Source organism: Sesamum indicum, linkage group LG6 (genome assembly GCF_000512975.1).
Source record: "Sesamum indicum cultivar Zhongzhi No. 13 linkage group LG6, S_indicum_v1.0, whole genome shotgun sequence".
NCBI lineage: Eukaryota > Viridiplantae > Streptophyta > Magnoliopsida > Lamiales > Pedaliaceae > Sesamum > Sesamum indicum.
Genome location: NC_026150.1, coordinates 24,172,456 through 24,193,028, shown reverse-complemented (window position 1 = coordinate 24,193,028; position 20,573 = coordinate 24,172,456). Strand labels below are relative to the sequence as shown.

Here is a 20,573-nt window from a genome sequence, read left to right as displayed (position 1 = left end):
CTACAAGTCAGAAAACGCAGATAAATTAATCCCTGGTCCTCAGGCACCCAACATCCACCAGATTGATGAAATACAGAATAAATTAGTTTTCCAGTAAGAAATTATAAACAAACAGTACGTCACTGGTGAATTAACCAATAATTACTATTAGCTATTACTGCTTTCAACTAAACCTCACATCGTAACTAACAAATCAATGCCAAAAATAATTATAGCAAAATACTGGCATGCATGTGATTCTATTGTTCAGATGTCAAATAAATCACACATGCATGAGAATATGTGCTGTATAAGGTCTCAGACAGCGCAGTGTGTGGGATATGCATTCTTGTATACAAGTGAAGTACAACACCCCACCAGAGCAGTTAAGAAAAACAAATTCTGCGCATTACACAAAAACAAGTAGAAAAGAAGAGAGAGTCATTGCAACTGAAGAAAAATCACAAACAAAAACATGAACAAGATCATGCAGTCCTTATAAAAATAAACTAAAAGATCAAAACAACAGAGCCTCTGACAAGAGAAGAAACAACAAATACCAAAGAAGAACAAAAAAATTGCACTGTGAAACGCCACACATTTCGCACAGGCGACAAACAAATTAATCAATCGAATAACAGCACACAGAAGACAGACGGACAGAACAAGCAAACATTGGAAAATGCCAGAGAGTCACTGAACAGAGAAAGCTAACAAGAGTATACCTGAAGAAGTGTGGTGGCATAGCTAACGTAGTTCCGGACCAAACCTTGGGAAGTGATACGGATCTCATTCTCATTTACCGGAGATTCAGGCTTCGGCTTCTCCACTTTCTGGTATCTATCCATTTTAACCGGCGGGTATAGAAAACCCTAAAAACCCTAGAGAGAGAAAGAGAGAGGAGGGGAAATATTTGTTTGCGAATGATATTCTGGCGTCAATATAATCACGGAGTTTGAGGGGAAAATCTCAACAGCTTGAGAAAGGGCTGAATGAGGCGTTGCGATGTCACCGTCTTATATTGGGATATTTTGGGCTTATAGGCCCGATTTTAACGGGCCCATTAGTTGGACTTTGTTCTGAGAGAGAGAAACGTAATTATCACGCGCAAATCTTTCAGCGTGGACAACACGTGATAGAGGTGCAGGCCACTGTTCAAATTGGGCTGGGCCTCAGGGAAACTTTTTCTACTTGGGCTTTATGGTGGGTATTTTTTATCACACTTTAGAATTGAATTTAATTTTTATTTTTAAATTATATTATATATTTTATTTTATTTAATCTAAACACGTCGTATACAAAATATTTTTAAATAAAATAAATTTTGTAAGTTTTACCTGCATAATTTAAATATTTGATTCTGAATATGGTGGGGATCTTTTATTTACTTTCGTGTCGACATCAATTTTTTATTTACACGTGTCTCTTTCAAATTAAAATGGCGTTAATTATAACTACATACGTGAGTGTGACATCAGTATGTAACATAAAGTGAGATAAAAAAAAAATCACCATTTGAAATAAAATTTGATTTAAAATGTGGCGTTTCAAATGGCGGTTCAAATCTTTTATTATAAAATGGTATATCTTGTAGTGCACATCGCATATATGTACATTATAAGTATAAGTTTTTTTTTAAATATATATATATATAAGTGAGGTAAATTTTATATATACGAATATGAATGATAATATAATTATTATTTTGTAATGGAAGATGTAGATAGAAAAAAAAGTGGTGACTCTAATTCGCTTAGGCTACACTTCAATTAATGGATTAAATTTAAATGATGAATTTACAAAAAAAATAGTCCAAATGACTCTGTGAACACAAGTTTTGTGGTCACGTTTTGATTTAATTGAAACGTACATATAATTATTCATTGTGACGACGTTTGATTGACTTGAATTCTTACATGTAAAGCATGATTCGATTCGTGAAACGAAATAACTCGTTTGTTGGCCATTTATTTTATAACAACATATATATATATATATTAAATTATTAATTAATTTAGATATTTATATTTGAAGAAATTAATTCAATAAATACTAAAATATAATAAAAAATAAAATTATAATTACTGATTAACATATTATTTTACACTTCTCATCATCCAATTGCCTGTGAAATTTCACACTACAAACCCATATCTAAATCTATCAATATTTAGTAAAATATAACTCATAATTAGAACAGAAGAAGTCGAAATCTTTTAAATATTAAATCAGCCAAAAAAATATAAAAAACTTATTGTTAGGGATTTGAAATAAATCTACGGAAAGTGAGAGAACACGTTTTTTTGTCATGACGGAAAGTCGTCAATTGGCAACAGCGCTGCACGGTACAGAACTGAATTATGCATTGTTCATAGCATATAATTACATTTTTCTACTCCGTAGTAGTCTGTAAATATTCTCCTTCTTGTACAGTGGATTCTTTGTGGACTGCTGCATTAGGTTTCATTGATTCCAAGAAAAACGATCACTCAGCCATATATTCTTCAATCGAACACAACTCTAGCACAACAACTGCCGCCCAAAATCAAAACCAAATTTCAGAAACAGCGTAATTTAATTAATTACATAAAGATATAACTATACTTGCCACTTCTTAGAATGTTAATAGAATAATCAGTGTTTGTGAGACCTGATTTCAGGGCCCCATAAGAATAAAAGTTAGAATTCTACTTACACTCGGAATCTGTGTTGATCCAAGTTTCTGTTCTGTCAGCATGCTGATATGATTGAACGTGTAGAGAAATAGACTTTAGTATATCTATTTGGACAGCGGAAGACTTTAAAATGGCGGAATAGGCAGAAGAAGTGGTTGAGCAACGCTCCAAATCCAATCTAAAGCTGATTTTGGGAGAGTCATCGACAAATTGATCCTCCATCGCTACCTCCTTTAATCCGGTTGTATTCTTATAATGGAAGACCTGAAATACGACGATAGTTTAAATTGTTTGGTAACTTGGGAATAATTACACAAATACTAATTAAGTCTGCATAGAAAGTACTAGCCCAAAACCAGAACAACACATGCACGTATACACACCTTTGTTGCAACACTACTATTTCTCTCCCCTTTCTCACCACCCTTGGCAGATGCACCGGCCGGCCATCTCAACAATTCCTTCACCCTGCAAATACCTTTCATCTTATCGCCTCTCTTCTTCCCATTCTTCGCCAACTCAGGCCGTTGATCGTTATCATTTCCCCTGGACGACTGATTTGAATCAGTGAGGGGAAGAACCTTACTTCCTCCAGCAGCAGCAGCAGAATCTGTAGCTTTGTCGTTAACCCTAACCCCTCCATCAATTTCATTTTCTCTTTTCATGCTCTTCAAAGGCTGAGACCGCTGCCTTCTCTGTAAACCCCCAAGTCCCTTCAAATTAAGTGTGCGATAGAAGAAAGCCCTAGAAAAGTCTCTCCGTTGCAAGAACCGGAGAAGACACACGTCCTCGCAGCTCACTTTACTCTCCTGCACATCTACAAGACGTCGTCTCCTCGTATCCCCACCGACGCTGCTGCAACTAGCTGCTGCACTACTCTTTGATTTAATGTTCCCTTCTGGAATAAGTACAAGAACAACCATTTATTCAGTACACGAATAATGTACGTGTACTTAATCATGTACGTGCAACGTACCATCTCACCTTTCGCGACTGGTTTGGGAGGATCTTGTCGTTTCTTGGAGAGCCAATGAAGCATCTGTTATATTATACGTGTGTAGAATAATGATATGATTTGAGGAATTTTTTCGACAAGATATTAGTCTAGGTCTGTACCTGCATGTTATGGCTGGAATATTTTACACTTGACCAAGTTCTCGAACTATAGGTAAAAAGAGACTATGTATATTTGCATGTATGAAGAAAAAGAGGAAACTTGGAGTGAAGGGCTGGCGGGATTTGTTTATATAGGCTGATCATATGAGGTGGAGTAACAAGATTTTAAGAAGTTAATTAAGGATTAATGAGAGAATTTAGTTGTAATTAATGGGTAATGGAGTTTAATTTAGCCTTGTTGGCACTTCAACTCACCACACAATTGTAGGGTTGTGGTGTTGGTTGCTTGGGATGGTCCTTAGAGCAATAGCTATCTTCCTAAGACTTTTGCTTTTTCCCAAGATTCATATTTTTTATTTTAATTTTTTTAAATATATTTCTGAACGCATGTCAATTGAACCCGTGTAACTCAATTTGGAGCTGCCTGTAATTGGTCAATTTATGAATTTTAAATTAGAATTATCCTCAAACTGCACGATAAAAATTGTCACTCCCTATACTTACAAAATTGAATTATATTTTTTCCCTCCCATAAAGTGAAACGCATGTTAAGTTAAAAAGTTTATTAAGTCCGTAATAAGAATAAGTAAGATACACACGCCAACGATGCTTTAGTCAAGTGGCTAAAATTAGAGTTTCATGAACAAGTTTGTGATCGGAGGTTAAAGTCCCCCAATCGTGTGAGTATTAAATGTTTTAATTTATGTGAGTTTATTGTAAATTTATAATATATTTCATGATTTTTTATTGTATCAACGTGGTCGGCCGCTTAATTTATTGAAATATTTATATAATTATCAATTTTATAGAAAGAAAAGAATAAGTAAGAGATATTCATTAATGGCAGCTAAAACAAAAATGAAAAAGAAAAGTCAACAATTTGCAATTGGACTGATTAGGACCACAGCGCTATTATGCGTACTAAGACCCTACAATTCTGCACCTTGGCTGATCCAACGGCGTCGTTTGTTCTGCATTTGGTCTACTCAATTAAGCCCAAAGGCTCTAACATCCAAGCTTATTTTTTACTAATGAAATCGCTTTTCCTCACGCACTTGGACGTTTTTCTGTGCAATAATTCGTTTGTGTGCTTTAATTTTAGGAAAATATTATAAATAAATAAAAAGTCTAAGTAGTTGGGAAAACATAAGAGGAATAATTAAAGTATCAACCCGATGATTGAATCCAATCAGCAATAAATTTAAAATATTTAATATGCGGTGGTCATATTCTTTGTGAATGGATTCAAATAATCCACGTTCGTATCATCCAAACAGCACACACGTGTGCAATTGTACGTCGATAATGGCTACATAATATACGAGTACTGTGGTGTTGACGTTGATGTAAAATTACGTGAAAATTATGTCAACGGTTGCAAAATGCAAATTTAAATGCAGTAGTCATAGAAAATTTGACAATAATAAATAAAGAGAAATCTCGAAATTTACTTCGAAAATGATGTACTTAGATAGTATTGCATAATCTTGTCTAATGTATTCATATAAATTTCTTATTATTCATTATTCTGATAATTATTTATCTTAAATTGATCGATTATTTAACATATTGTTTGATAATATGATTATTGTTCCTATAGAAAAAATAATCATTATGTTTGGTTTTGTTTTTAACTTGTTTTTGGGTATTTTGTGGAGATAGAGAGAGAAAAACAAAGATAAATAAAAATAAGTTAGAGATAGTATGTATGTTTGGATTTGTTTTTGGAGATAATATAAAATAAGTATGTTATGTTTGATGTTGGGTAGTGGGGAGACAAAAAATACTGTTCATTGTCAAATCATGTCTCTTTTATATATATTTATATATATGTATAAAAATATATATAATTTATTTAGTTTGAGTGTTAAAATAAATATTATTTTCTAATTATATATGTATGGAAATGAAAAAAAATAATTTATGTAAATACACTTTTAAAAATAATTAAATGCACTCTAATAATGGATTAACAATATTTTTGTTAATTGTTCTATTCGAGGTGATAAATTTAAATACATTATTCAAATAATGTAATATATGAATTAACCGCGTAGAATAATTATATTATTTTATATTTTTTAAAATTTTTAATTATTCCAATGATGTAGAAAATATTACGTATAAAATATTAAGTGGTTAAAATAAAATATATTTGTATTTAAAAATCAAATACTTAGAAACAAGACAAAATACTTAGAAACAAGACAAAAACATGGCAAAACAAGCAATGGCAAACATTGCTTCTGTTTTGGGCCATCTCTGAGATGGCCCAAAACCGAAAACAAACATAAGGAATAATTTTTGCAGAAACGCAACGGAGAAGAAGGAAGACAATGGATTAGGTCTTAGAATAAATTTAAATTAAATTTTAATTTAATAAAGTATGCGAAATAAAAGATAAAATTAGTCCCCGTGATATATGTTATTTTATGTGTGTATAATAAATAATTTTTTATATTTTAAAATAAATTATAAATAAAAATAAAATATATAAGTTAATAAAAAAATTAGTATAATGGTGTTATAAATTTTTGTCTGTGAGTGAACGTAGCTAACTACTTGTACACAATACGCTCGATTCATGTTTCAAAATATTTAGAAATTATAAATAATTAGTTAATCTTTTATGAAATTTTATTGTATGTATTTATTTAATTGCTTCGTAGATTAAATAAAATGAAATGAATATAAATTTTGAAATATATTAGACCAAAAACATAATACCTTAAAATATAAATAAATAAGTTTAAATGAGAAAATTATTATAGGAAATATAAATTATTTATAATACTGTGAAAATATCTGATTTGAAACTATATTTGAAGAACATCCAATATTACATATATCCAAATATGGAGGGTTCTAAATTTCTAATCCACTGACATTCATTTCATCCATATTAATCTATTACTAATATATACATATATATATAGCAATCTACATATTTGTATTTAAAAATCAAATACTTAGAAACAAGACAAAATACTTAGAAACAAGACAAAAACATGGTAAAACAAGCAATGGCAAACATTGCTTCTGTTTTGGGCCATCTCTGAGATGGCCCAAAACCGAAAACAAACATAAGGAATAATTTTTGCAGAAACGCAACGGAGAAGAAGGAAGACAATGGATTAGGTCTTAGAATAAATTTAAATTAAATTTTAATTTAATAAAGTATGCGAAATAAAAGATAAAATTAGTCCCCGTGATATATGTTATTTTATGTGTGTATAATAAATAATTTTTTATATTTTAAAATAAATTATAAATAAAAATAAAATATATAAGTTAATAAAAAAATTAGTATAATGGTGTTATAAATTTTTGTCTGTGAGTGAACGTAGCTAACTACTTGTACACAATACGCTCGATTCATGTTTCAAAATATTTAGAAATTATAAATAATTAGTTAATCTTTTATGAAATTTTATTGTATGTATTTATTTAATTGCTTCGTAGATTAAATAAAATGAAATGAATATAAATTTTGAAATATATTAGACCAAAAACATAATACCTTAAAATATAAATAAATAAGTTTAAATGAGAAAATTATTATAGGAAATATAAATTATTTATAATACTGTGAAAATATCTGATTTGAAACTATATTTGAAGAACATCCAATATTACATATATCCAAATATGGAGGGTTCTAAATTTCTAATCCACTGACATTCATTTCATCCATATTAATCTATTACTAATATATACATATATATATAGCAATCTACACTCATATTAGTAATTTCATAGTACATTTTTTTTAAATATGATATTATTATATTTTGTCGATGATACCTTAAATTGATTTTTTTATATATTTATTTTATTTTTATTTATAATATTTATATCTATATCTATACTATACAAAAAGAAAATACATTTTTTATGACAAACGGTCGTTATGACACCATAACACCAATTTGATTATTATGCCAATATACCCCTGAGTTGATTTTTTTTTTTTTGTTGCTTTCTTTTTTTTTTTAGAAATATGATGTGTTGGTTTATATATATATATATATATATATATTATTCATATTATATTTTAAAATGTAAAATATTGTTTATTATGCAAGCAGGGACGACGTGCCACGACGGCTAGTTAATTATAAAAAAAGGCAATCTACACTAACAAACAGTGGTTCGTAACGCCGATGCACTAATTTTTAAATATAACAATTGTATCTGATTTTAAACGTTATTTGTAATTACTTTATTTTTTTTTTTTTTACAAAAACCACACCACGTTATTTTAATACTAATACACAAATTCTTTTATTATATTAATAATACTTTAATCGATTTTTTATTTATTTATTTTTATTTTTTATAATATATTACACAGGAATTGTGTGACAAATCACACACAGCCACTACTTTATTGATTGTCAACTTGAATTCGTAAAATTTGTCCCAAAAAAAAAAGAAAAATTGAATTCATAAACATTTGTTTTTATGAGTTGTCAATTTAAGATTGGACACTTCGTTTTTATATGCCAATTTCATTGGTCCTAGCAGGTGGGGCGGCACCACAACGTGTCCTTTCAAAACATCCTAAAAGTATCCGTCAAGAGCACTTTTTCTTCTAAATATATTCACATAAAATGGAAAAAAAGATACAATAATCAGTCGCATTTAATATAAAATATATATTATATAAATTTATATAATATTTAAATAAAATGATCATCGCCCCACGCTGTCTTGTATGAACATATTAGATTTTTTTTTTTATTTTAAAATATAGTATAAAGAACATATTAAATATTTTTTTTTATTTTAAAATATAGTATAAATAAAAATAAAATATATAATCAATACGTCACATACAAAAAAAAGTTAATAAATAAACTAATGCAAAATATTACCAATATAATTAAAAAAGTGATATATTAACGTAATTGTTGTTTGTGATTTTACTTTTTATATAAAATAGGGTAAATTACAATAATCTCTCACATAGTTTATCATAATTACAAATGCCCGTTATTATTTGAAAAAAACATTTATTTAAATGTATGTCTATCAATGAGTCCATTTTTTTAGCTTTCATTCGATTTTTATTTAATTTTGTATTGTACCGACTTAAACGTCCTTCCATTATAAATTAAAAAATTTATATATTTTTTTTAAAAAATAAAACATATTATGAACTAATATTTCATATTATGTTATGAAATAATTATTGACCGAAATTTTTTTATATTTTAAAATATTATAAATATTTAAAAAAATCAGCAATGATAAAATAGTAATATTCACTTTATTATGTATGGAATACATAATTATTTATATTTGATAGAATATCTATAAGTTTTTAATTAATAAAAAATATTTATAATTATATTAAAATTAATTATAATTTATCGTATAAAAATATAGAAATACAACTTTTACACCACACACCCACTTGACGTGTCATATGATAAGGTCAACTGAACCAAATCAGTTGGGAGTTATGCTTCTGAGTCATGATGGCCACGATTTGTACAACAGTTTTTGCATTATTACGCCATTAAGTATAGGAATAATTACATTTACACCCTTTAATTTATGATATATTTATATAAATTATTTTTATCTTTTAGATAACTACATATACATCCACAAAAGTATCATTATTACTTACACAAATAATCCTTTATTTTTCTGAGAAATTACACACACAACCCTAAAAATGTTAGCATTATTACACAATTTATTCCTATTTTTTTGACTAAATGGTGAAGTAGATATTATTATTTTATCCTGTTAAATATCTTTAAAAAATAAAAAAAGTATTTGAAAAAAATATAAAAAAATTGAGTATGTGTAAAATAAATAATATAGAAAGAATATTAGTTTATAAAAATATTTTAAAATTTATAAAATATATATGAAATTATTATTTATATTTCAAAAGGGCATTTTCGTTAGTTTATGATAAAAATTGGATGAAAACTTAACTGAATGAACTCATTGTTAGACGAACGTTAAAACCAATGGGGTATTTGTAATTTTCAAACAAGGGAGAAGTATTTATATATGCCAAATCTCAAAGAAAGTGATTGTAATTTACCCTCATATTTATTAAAAATAGAGAAATATCATACTAAAAATTGAGAATTATAAATTTAATCACAATATCTTACTTTTTCTCATAAATCACGACTTGTTTTATTTATTCTTTATTTTTAAAGAATAAAAGCTATTATTCAACCGTCGCAAAACGAATGATGACGATCTAAAATTTTAAATAAATTATATATATAAGTCAAACTTACATTTCAATTATTTCTTATCTCAGCAGTGAGGTTGATGTCTCACAAACAATCAAAGAACTATAAATTCGAGTTTTATAAATATAGATATTTAATTTCTTTAAATAGTAATATATTATTTATTTTTAATTTGTTGTCATATGTATAATTATTAATATATCATAATATTATTATACTGGTTTCATTTTAAAATATTGATATATTTTATTTAAAAAAAAAAGTAAGACTTACATAGGAAAATAAATTCAATATAATAGTATTTCTTTATTATGGGACTTCCATGGTCCATGTTGATTTTCAGTCAATAATTCACAATCATAATAAATATGACTTTATGAATATGTCAATATTCCATATTTTAATATCGTCCCCCTCTTCGATAATTTTATTTTTTCAAAAAACAAAGGAAAAATATTATCAATTTTATTGCATTTTTTTTTGTATTTCACTTAAATCTGTATTTATAGATACTTTTTATAAAAGCGATAATTAAATCATTATATTAAAATACAATGAATAAATTAATCATCATTTTATGATAAATAAATAATAAGCTACAACAATAATTCATATAATTTTGATAAATACTCGCATATTTGAATGGAGTAAAAAATAAAATATTTTTCCGAACGCTGCCCATGTATTAAATTTTCATTATGATAATATGATTTTTTTAAAATTCCATTGTAAATATTTAATATATATATATATTTATATATAGTATTAATAATTTAATATATTTGGTCGCTTTATTGAAAAAGCAGATGCAAGTAGGGCAGATGTGATCTCGTTGGGAGGTTGTGACAGAAACGCAAAGCACGATTTTCCCGCGAAATACTTACGGGGGAAACGCGACCACTGTTTTAACTTGAGGAATAGGAAATTTAAATTCAAATTGATTTTTTGGCCCCATTTCACTCGCTTTTCTTTCAGGCTCCTCCGTTCCGTGCCTAAATTTCCACCGCATCTTTTGGAATTTGGATTCGATTGCCTGTTTATATATTTTATTTTTAATTTTCAATATCAAATATATATTTTTAATTTTATATAAATTTCGTATGAAATGAGAATCCGATTGTATCAATCAATTAGATCGTATTTTTATTAAATTATAGTGTTAAATTAATATATCTTCAATAATAATATGTAAAAAAATACATTTTTGTTTTAGTTATTAGCTTAAAAATATTTTTTTTAGAAATAAAAATATTCATATTATCATGAATATACTGCTATCTTTTTTCAGGTGAATGTATTATTGAAAAATAATATAATTATATATTAATCATCATTATCGAATAACTATATTTAATCGACATTTATTATTAAAATTGTATACCATCCTACATGTAGTTCTAGCCCATATTGCCGCCAGTAATTTTGTCATGTGTTCTTCATCATGTGGTACGGCTCGTGGTAGTAATTTGAGATGAAATAATATTGACGAGTAACTCATCACTACTTTTATAAATGACTTACGATCTATTTTTTTTTGTGCTTTTTTTGATTAGGCAATTGTAATTAAGGTGGAAATAACTCAAGTTTTCTTGTAAGAAAAAAGAAAAAGAAGAAGAAGAAATATGATATAATATTCATGTAATTTTCAATTTATAAAATTATAATTGAATTTAAATTTCATAAAATATAGATAATAGTAATAAGTATTAAGTGGAGTGGAATCTCAATGGAATTAACATGGGTTTTTTTCTTTTTTTTTTTTGAACTGGTTAAGGTTAATTGGATTTGAATTTCATGTTTGTCAATTTTAAGAATAAAATAATAAATTATTAATATTATTAAATAAATTTCAGTCTAACAGAACTACCCGTTTACATATTGGGCGGGCCCCGTATTTGATGCCGCCTAAAAGAATAGGCAATGCCGCTCTCCGCCCGAGATTATTGAAAACAAACTGTAGGCATACGCAACGCTCTCCCTCCTTTTCTCTCTCTCTCTCTCTCATCTTCTTTTATTGATCCAATCCAAATTATCAGCGCAAATATTTATCCATTTCCGTAATTAGAGTTGAATTTCGGTCGATCACAGATCAATCCATCAGGGGAGAGAAGAAAAGTGAGTGGACTGACTCAACTACTACACATTTTCTTTACTAATGTTATGAATTATGAAATTTAAGGGGTTTTCTGCCCAATTTTCGTAGTTCTTGCTGAATTCGGCAGTTTGAGCTTAATCACATACTTTTTCCAGTGCGATTTCTTTCTACTAAGATTTGGTTTGTTTGTGATTGTTTATTTCCAGATAAGTTCGTAATAATAAAGTTTGATCCACGATCTGGAGAGGGGGGATGAGTTGGAGAAGGGGATCGTTGATTGGTTGAGTTTGTGGGTTGTTTAGATTTGCTCCCTTTGTACATACTGTAGAGATTTTCTTTTTCTGCTTAATGTTGTATGCTGTGGAGAGTTTTTAGGTATTTGCGTCTAGTATTCTTTTAATTACATTGGAAAATGCGATTCTTGAATTCAGTATTAAGTACAGAAGCAACTAAAGAGAAAAAATAATAGCTATATACTACTGGAAATTTGGAACTGCTAAAGTTCGTTGCAATTTTTGAGGGGTGTGAGGAGAAGTTGAATTAATACTTAGGGGTCTACAGAGGAATTGTTTTCGGAAAATCCAGTCATATATTTGTAGGAGCATTTCCTATTCATTTGGATTGACATTGGAAATGAAACAACAAATTGGAATTTGAGGTTGAAGAAGCTGTTGTGATGCAGCCAATTAGGTCCACTAATCTTGCTGAAGCTATGACTGGTGAGGCACCTGGCCTCAGTAGTCAGTGGGTTCAGCAAGATTCATTGGACATTATACATGGGAGTGGTTTGCCTCTGTGGAAAAATGTCAACAACAATGTATCTGTTCAGACGGGAGAGGAGTTCTCCATGAAATTTCTTCAGGAGTGTGCGGCTGCTAGAGTTCAGTCTGCAGTGCGTGGTGTTGCTCCCAACTATGAAGAGAGGGTTGGAGTTGTCCAGGATCGCCAAATGGTTTATGAGGAGCTTGCACGAGTTCTTGGTTTGAGAAGAATGGATTCAGAATGTGGATCTGACATCACGGAATTTGCTTCCGCCACAGGATCTAGTACGCATATTGATAATGGCGTTTATCTGAGTAACGGAAGCACGCATTACAGGGATATTGGTTTAAATGGACACAAACCTAGTAAGTCTTCAATAGAAGTTAGCAATGACCATGCCAATTTAGCGCCCACTTTTCCATTGTTAAGTGAATCTGATTCCTCAAGATCTTTATATTCCTCCGCCTTAGGAGTTTCTGATGGTTCTCAACCTGGGAAAATAAAGCTTCTTTGCAGTTTCGGCGGTAAAATATTGCCACGGCCAAGTGATGGAAAACTCAGGTATGTGGGGGGACAGACACGCATCATTTCGATCTTTAAGAATCTTTCATGGGAGGAATTGGTGAAGAAAACAGCTGGAATGTGCAACCAGCCTCACACAATTAAGTATCAGCTGCCAGGGGAGGATCTTGATGCCCTTATATCTGTATCTTCTGATGAGGATCTGCAGAATATGATTGATGAATATAATGGAGCTGAGAAGCCTGAAGCTTCTCAACGTCTTCGTATTTTTTTGATTCCTCTCAGTGAATCAGAAACCTCATACACTCTTGATGTCAGCATTGTTCAGCAGAGCCACATTGATTATCAATATGTTGTGGCTGTAAACGGCATTGCTGGTACTGAGCCGAGCCCCCAGAAGAACTACAATGCACAACCTTCTGACAGTGAAATTGTCCATTTGATGCCAAATGAAGAATGCAATCCTAAGTATGAAAAAATCTTTCCTTTCCCCGTGCATCCTTCAGAAAATAAAAATGCCCCTGGTGTTCCTGATCTGACTGAGTTTTTTAATGAGTCCGAGAAGTTGAGTAGCTCTCCGTCATTGACTCATGTTCCTGCTCAGCAAGTAGATTTGAGAAATGCCAACACAACAATGTACAAAAGCAATTCTTCACTTGTTAGTACCGAAGATCCACTCCTATTCAGCAGAATCAGCACTTCTACACCTCTTCCAGCCGAAGATTCCATCTGCTGCGCTGCTTCTCATCATCAGACCCCTCAGTTGGCCGTGAATTTGATGAACTCATGTGATCCAATTAGTAAAAATGACGTGATCCATCCGAATATAACGAGTCAATTGATTTTAAAAGGAGAAAATTTGGTTCCTCAAAGGCTGGAGCAGAAGAGTAGCAAGTTTGAGCTATGCTCTGAGGGTGGGGTTGTACTTACTGAAAGGGCATTTAATTCAGACAAACCTCTCCCTCAAACTGATAATTCGACAGATATATTGCCCAGACCTGGTGATTCAGTTAGTTGTTACCCTGCAATTCCTCATGCCTTTTCTGACTCAAAGCTTCAGGAACAGGGACAGATATCTGCTTACTCTTCTCAGGATGGTATGAGTCAATCATTCTCATTTAACTCGGGGAGACCTCAATCATCTTCTTGCAGGGTATCTGCTGCTTTGCTAGAGAAGCCGGTGCAACTGAAAGAGGATGTAGGCTTGATCACTACTCAGCTTCAAACCACGACACTCATTTTGGAGCCAATTATTCCTGTTACAGGGGTGGCATTGCTGAACTCTGCTTCAGGATCAGAGGGATTCAGCAAAATTGAACCTATCTGCAAGGATATCAACTGTAATGTTGGGAAAGGCCAAATGGTAAAAGAAGATTTAAGATACCAGAACTCAAAGATGAAACCTCATGAGAATGAATTTGTTGCAAATTTCGAATTAATGAACAAATGCGATGCCAACAGTAGTCCTTTAAGCGGCGGTAACTTTTTTTGTATTAGTGAGGCAGCTGTGGTTCCTGTGTCTGGTACTTGTCTTCCCTCACCAGAACAAGACTCTCAAGTTTTGCTCAGTTTGGCCCCTGCATCATCTTCTGTTGGCTTGACACCACTAAATGACTTGGAGTTGGAGCAAACCCAAAAGAATTATTTTGGGAAAATCTCAACTGTGGTTGCAAATGGTGACCTAGAAAGCTATTCATCTTGCCCCAACAACTCAGAAGTGGCAGGGCTTATTCATAGTTCTCAAGATTGGTCTCATGATAATGTCAATTATTCTGGCCTCCTTGATGGGCTATCTAATGGCCTTGTTTCACCTGAGGGCATTCCGGGTCAATCTCTTGAGGGTTCAAGAGATATGGGCTGTCAAGAACTCAGGGTAAGAGGATGTGAAGATTTGGATAGACCTAAAGTTGTTGATAATGCTGGCTGGAGCAAGATCCCACATAATTCTGCTATACTCGGGAGAGAAGTTTCCCTCCTTGATGATGACTTAGCCAATCATACTGATTATAGGGTTGAGAAGTCAGACTATGTTGGAATTTCTATTGAGCATCAAAAGTTACAAGATGGTCTACTAATTAATAACATCGATGAATGTGAACAGAAGCCTGGTCTTGTTATTCAAGATGGAAAGTATAATTTATCACGCGCTCAGTTTCCATCAACTACTGTCCCAAATGTATCAGATGCTGCTAATGTGGAAATGTTATCTCCCCAGACAACAGGAGCAGAGAGCGATTTACAGAATTTGACTTCTGAGGCAATATTCAGTCTTTTCTGTTATTCTGAAAGCCCCTTCTACTTATATTCTCATTTTTACATATATAAATGATTGCATTGGACTGATACAGGATGGCAATGCTGACGGTCATGAAGATGAATTGTTCAGTGATGCAATGATAGCTGAAATGGAAGCTGATATATATGGTCTGCAGGTATGTTCATTTTCCAGAGCAATTCAAGCAGAGTTCTAAAGTTTTAGTTAGGGATGATACACCTCTCTGGTAATCTATCTCCTTGCAACCGCTGCCTTTGGTTAGTCAACTTAATGACATTTGAGTTACAGTCATCAAAGTTTTTGTAATTTTCCTGAAAATGCCCTCATATATTCTGATGTTGACCTAATGATATGTTGTATTTGTGCTAAAGAAAACAATCTGTGGGGTAGGTACTTGTAATCTTTTAAACTTAAAAGGATATTATTTGAAATTTAATACGATATCTTAATATTTTCCCATTTAACTTACAATATTTCGGTTTGTTTTTTGTACAAGTATTAAAACATTTCAATAAACATACATAAACTATATCCAATTTCTGTTATAGTTTATACTTTATTGCTCTTCATTTTCTCATCTCACAAATTTGTACTTTTGTCCATTTTGAAATCAATTGTATATTTTGATTTATCTACTTATGAAATGTGGGGGTTTTGGGTTAAGGAAGAGTGGAACTTAATTGGTTTATTTACATCATGCCATATTGCGAAACTTGTTCTTGCTTGTTGTCATCACTGAATTTTATGCTGCATTACTATGTAAGACCAGTACCTGATCATTTTCATTTACTATTGCATTTCCCTTTTCAACTCATAGCCAATCAGATCTTCACATGCTATAGAAAATGGATATTTGAGATTCAGTGAGCTTATTATTGAATTTCTAGTATGTGTCCATTTCTGTTTCCCAACTTACTTTATCGGTGATGGTTTCTAGATAATAAAAAATGCTGATCTTGAAGAATTACGAGAGTTGGGATCTGGTACATATGGAACAGTATACTATGGGAAATGGAGAGGAACGGATGTTGCCATCAAAAGACTAAAGAAAGCGTGTTTTTCTGGGAGATCGTCTGAGCAAGAACGGTTGGTGGGTCATTTACATATTGTCTTCAGATGTCATGTCTTCATGCACTTAGCAGAACTTTTTGAATGTAACTTGCCGGCGTAGTTGATTCTTATCATCCCCTTTGCAGACAAAAGACTTCTGGAGAGAGGCTCGTATTCTGTCAAATCTGCACCATCCAAATGTTGTTGCATTCTACGGGGTGGTGCCTGATGGTGCTGGGGGCACATTGGCGACTGTAACAGAGTTCATGGCAAATGGTTCACTTAGGACTGCTCTAATTAAAAAGGACAAGTAATAGAAGCTTCCCTTTCCTCTATACTTATGCAGTGGTCGGTTCGTAGTTTGGAGTTGATCTTCTGAATTCACACGCAGATTTCTTGATCATCGTAAGAAGTTGATAATCGCCATGGATGCAGCATTTGGCATGGAGTACTTGCATTCAAAAAATATTGTCCATTTTGATCTGAAATGTGACAATTTGTTAGTTAATCTGAGAGATCCACAGAGACCTATATGCAAGGTAAGTTAAGATCAATTAGAGACAGATTGGAACTGTATTTTCGAAATTCTTTCAGATTTAAATCAGGGATTCCACTGCACATTGCTTTTGTGAAACAGGGAAATAAACATAGAAAAGAAACGTTTGTGAAAATCTTTTACAATATTGAACTTTATATGCGTCATTGTGTTATTACTTTTCCCTGTATCTTAATGCAACTATATCCAGGCCACTTTGGGATTTGAGAATGTGGGAACAGTATTTGAAAATGGTCAGTTTTATATTTTTCTTGTTTTCTAACTGAAGTTCTCGCTATCACCAGTCATCGCATGCATAGACACTTGTGATCATTTAGAGACACTTATATATATTCTCAACCAAAAGGCACCAAACATCAGTTAAGAATGCCCTAGCAAACATGTCACTTACTATATAACGTCACATCTTGTCCTCGTCTGGTGCTGCAAACATGTTGTCACTAAATGAAATGGCATATTGGTCTATAAACGAGTAGGGTGAAAAGTATGGAGTTCCATGTCCACAAAAGATGGAATTCGCATGTTAATGTGATCTGTTCATTTTCTGAGAAAAGCTTGCTTCACTCTACTTTCACTGATGACTAAGGAATTGTTTGTAGGTTGGAGATTTTGGACTATCAAGAATTAAACGCAACACTCTTGTTTCTGGTGGTGTTCGAGGGACCCTTCCATGGATGGCACCAGAACTGTTGAATGGAAGTACTACCAGGGTATCTGAAAAGGTAAAGAACTATTATCATTATCTACAATGTTGTGTCTTACTACTGTAGGCAATCAGTAACAATAGAAATAGTCCAAAATGAAATTTGATTTCAACAGGTTGATGTGTTCTCATTTGGCATAACATTGTGGGAGATTCTGACTGGGGAAGAACCTTATGCAAATATGCATTGCGGGGCAATCATTGGTAAGTCGATCTAATAATCCTATGACAGCGAGTAGCTTCTTTGGTTTATAAAAAATTGAAGTTAATGGTTGAAGTGACAATTGTGCTGGAGACCTTCGAAAAAGCCCGTTGGAATTGCCTCCTGATATTTATTTGTCAACTTTTGACTCAATAGTGTAAAATCTTCAAGATTAATTTATCGGCTATTAACATGAAATTAAGGTTTGTATAGTGTGGGCACAGTTATATGCATATGTAAATGCCTTAAACTCCTTCAGAATGCAGATTGAACTTATGAATGAAAGTTCAGAACGACAGCTTAAGAAAGCAATTTGTATATGTTGGCTGATTTTATAGGTTATGAGTCATTCTACTCTGTTAGAAAGAACTAAGGAATTGGAGGAATTGATTAATATGGTAGGAAAGATATTACTCACTGACCTTGATTATTTATCATCATAATTAATCATGAATTTACACATGTAGGGGGAATTGTCAAGAATACTCTTCGTCCTCCAATTCCAGAACAGTGTGATCCTGAGTGGAGGAAACTTATGGAACAATGTTGGTCAGCGGAACCTGAAGGCAGGCCGTCATTTACTGAGATAACCTACAGGTTAAGATCTATGTCTGCCGCACTTCAGACTAAGGGGCAGCCAAATGTGGTCAGACAGTTAAAGCCCAACATTTCTATGTAAGTCAACAGGGTTGGAAATTGCATATTTTCTTCAGAGGCAAATATAATCTTGAACAGCTCCCTGGGGTGGAGGTTTTGTTAAATTGTATCTTCGTCCTATCTGTCTGTCCACAACTTATGTCCTCCTTTCGATTTTGGTCTGTTGATGTCACTTGTGTTGATCTATTCATTCAATTGTTCTTTGTGACTGAACCCCAGGCATGAAGAGGGCATTTCCCTTCCCTCACCCCCCCCCCCCAAACAAAGAAATATATGTGTATATATATATATTTGTTTGGAATTATCGGCTTTGAAAATGCGAATTAGTGTGTGATCAGTACCTCCCCTTGGTACAAAAGGACAAGTTTTGGTGTGTAGTCTTGTTCGGATGGTCAAGGTTGAGGTACAAATACTCTGTAATTATGACTTTTGAGATTTAAATCTTACAAGAAGTTTTGGTATTTATTTAATCCATATAAGTCAGAGTATGAAATTGTTGGTAAATGGTGGATTAATTTTTGATTGATATGTTGATAGAATGATGTTTGGAGGGGCATGGCAATATGGCATAGTTCAAGCTGTGAGCGCTTTCATCACTCAAAAGTAGTAGTAGTTTTTCAACTCTTGAATTAATTAGGTACTATGAATATGTGGGGGTGAGTGAAAGTTGTTGGAAAATAATTGAAGAAAGAGAAAATGAGTAGTAGTGATTGTCCCCTCCCCACTTTCCTGACCCCTCCCCCTCAAAATAAATAACTAAAAATGTGACTTGGCAAAAAACGAATGAGTGGTTCATAATCTTTCCTTCTAAGTGGGCTGCGCCTGCTATTGCTATTCCTATTCCTATTGCTAGTCAATCAAATTATTTTTTCTTTCAATATTGTGTATTTGAATTTTTATTCATGTCATAATTGTATTGACATATCATTTTTAAGTAATTTATAATACTTCATGTTTAACTGTATTGTATTGATGAGTAATTTATAAATATTCTTGTTAGTAGATCAGACAAAATTTTCAAGTTTATGATGGTAATCGAAGTTGAAATTATTTGAATATGTATATATATATAAAAGGATAGGTTATAATATAATTTTTTAGATTTGGTATAATTATGAATATTTTCGTTGTCATGTGAATTATGAATATTTCTTGATGAATGATGAAATTATGTAATCCACTTGGATGGATATCTGGAATTGTCAACTTTTCTCTTTTTGTTATATCTTTTTCTTTTTTTATAAAAATAAAATTATGAAAAAGAGTCAAATGAGTTGGATGGAAATAATTGAAAATTTGTAAAAAAATAATTGTTCACTTAGATCATAAAAAAGTTTCAGAATATTTTAAAAAATAAGTAAACTATAGTTCAGAGTTCATAAAGTTTTTTTGTCATGTTGTTTGATATGATTGGAGAGAAAAAAAATATCAAATAATCTCCCTTCGTATGAGAAAAATAGAGGAAAACACTAATTTTTATATTTTTATTGATTAACTTATTTTTTTTTATTTTATACTATAAAATAAATAAGTTGATATTATATTGAAATAATTTTATTATAGAACAAATTGGAAAATCTTACTAGTAAAAATATTCATCAAACAAAAATAAAATTATTTTTTGTTAATAAAAAAATTCATCAAAATGTCTTTATATTAAACTAATCAATTTAAATAAAATAAAAGTTACTATCAATGATCGATGACGTAGTAGTTTTTCTAGCGATTTGGTTTGTTTTCTAAAAAATTGTGCA

At 31.4% G+C, this 20,573-nt stretch overlaps 3 protein-coding genes across 4 annotated transcripts in view; 1 reads left to right on the top strand and 2 right to left on the bottom strand.

Annotated features, from left to right (window-relative positions):
- The window catches only part of LOC105165715 (glycine-rich RNA-binding protein 8-like), a 3,206-nt gene extending 2,234 nt beyond the window's left edge, over positions 1-972 (bottom strand). The window contains exon 1 of the mRNA XM_011084816.2: positions 705-972. Within this exon, the coding sequence (XP_011083118.1) occupies positions 705-827 (123 nt within the window). The 5' untranslated portion in view covers positions 828-972. The remainder of the gene's footprint in view (positions 1-704) is intronic.
- On the bottom strand, positions 2,621-3,577 carry LOC105165855. The gene is made up of 2 exons (XM_011085017.2): positions 3,038-3,577; positions 2,621-2,918 (listed from the first exon to the last, which is right to left on the bottom strand). Exons 1-2 carry the CDS (start codon positions 3,575-3,577, stop codon positions 2,667-2,669), a joined length of 792 nt encoding a protein of 263 aa, XP_011083319.1. The 3' UTR covers positions 2,621-2,666.
- LOC105165714 lies at positions 11,926-19,289 on the top strand. 2 transcript variants are annotated; one of them, XM_011084815.2, is made up of 9 exons: positions 11,929-12,112; positions 12,299-15,633; positions 15,725-15,808; positions 16,589-16,741; positions 16,848-17,011; positions 17,093-17,240; positions 17,857-17,979; positions 18,077-18,164; positions 18,630-19,289. In XM_011084815.2, the coding sequence occupies exons 2-9, from the start codon at positions 12,769-12,771 to the stop codon at positions 18,839-18,841; spliced, it is 3,837 nt and encodes a 1,278-aa protein (XP_011083117.1). In that variant the 5' UTR covers positions 11,929-12,112; positions 12,299-12,768; the 3' UTR covers positions 18,842-19,289. The 2 variants fall into 2 exon arrangements, 1 of the variants encoding a protein (XP_011083117.1); XR_002287185.1 differs by lacking the exons at positions 17,857-17,979; positions 18,077-18,164; positions 18,630-19,289 and having other exon boundaries at positions 11,926-12,112; positions 16,589-16,737; positions 17,093-17,160.

Coding starts and splice junctions, on each gene's coding strand:
- LOC105165855 (XM_011085017.2), bottom strand. CDS start 3,577: ATGGTTGTTCTTGTACTTATTCCAGAAGGGAACATTAAATCAAAGAGT. Junction 2,919..3,037: donor ATAGTAGTGTTGCAACAAAG/GTGTGTATACGT, acceptor GTCGTATTTCAG/GTCTTCCATTATAAGAATAC.
- LOC105165714 (XM_011084815.2), top strand. CDS start 12,769: ATGCAGCCAATTAGGTCCACTAATCTTGCTGAAGCTATGACTGGTGAG. Junction 15,634..15,724: donor TACAGAATTTGACTTCTGAG/GCAATATTCAGT, acceptor GGACTGATACAG/GATGGCAATGCTGACGGTCA. Junction 15,809..16,588: donor CTGATATATATGGTCTGCAG/GTATGTTCATTT, acceptor GATGGTTTCTAG/ATAATAAAAAATGCTGATCT.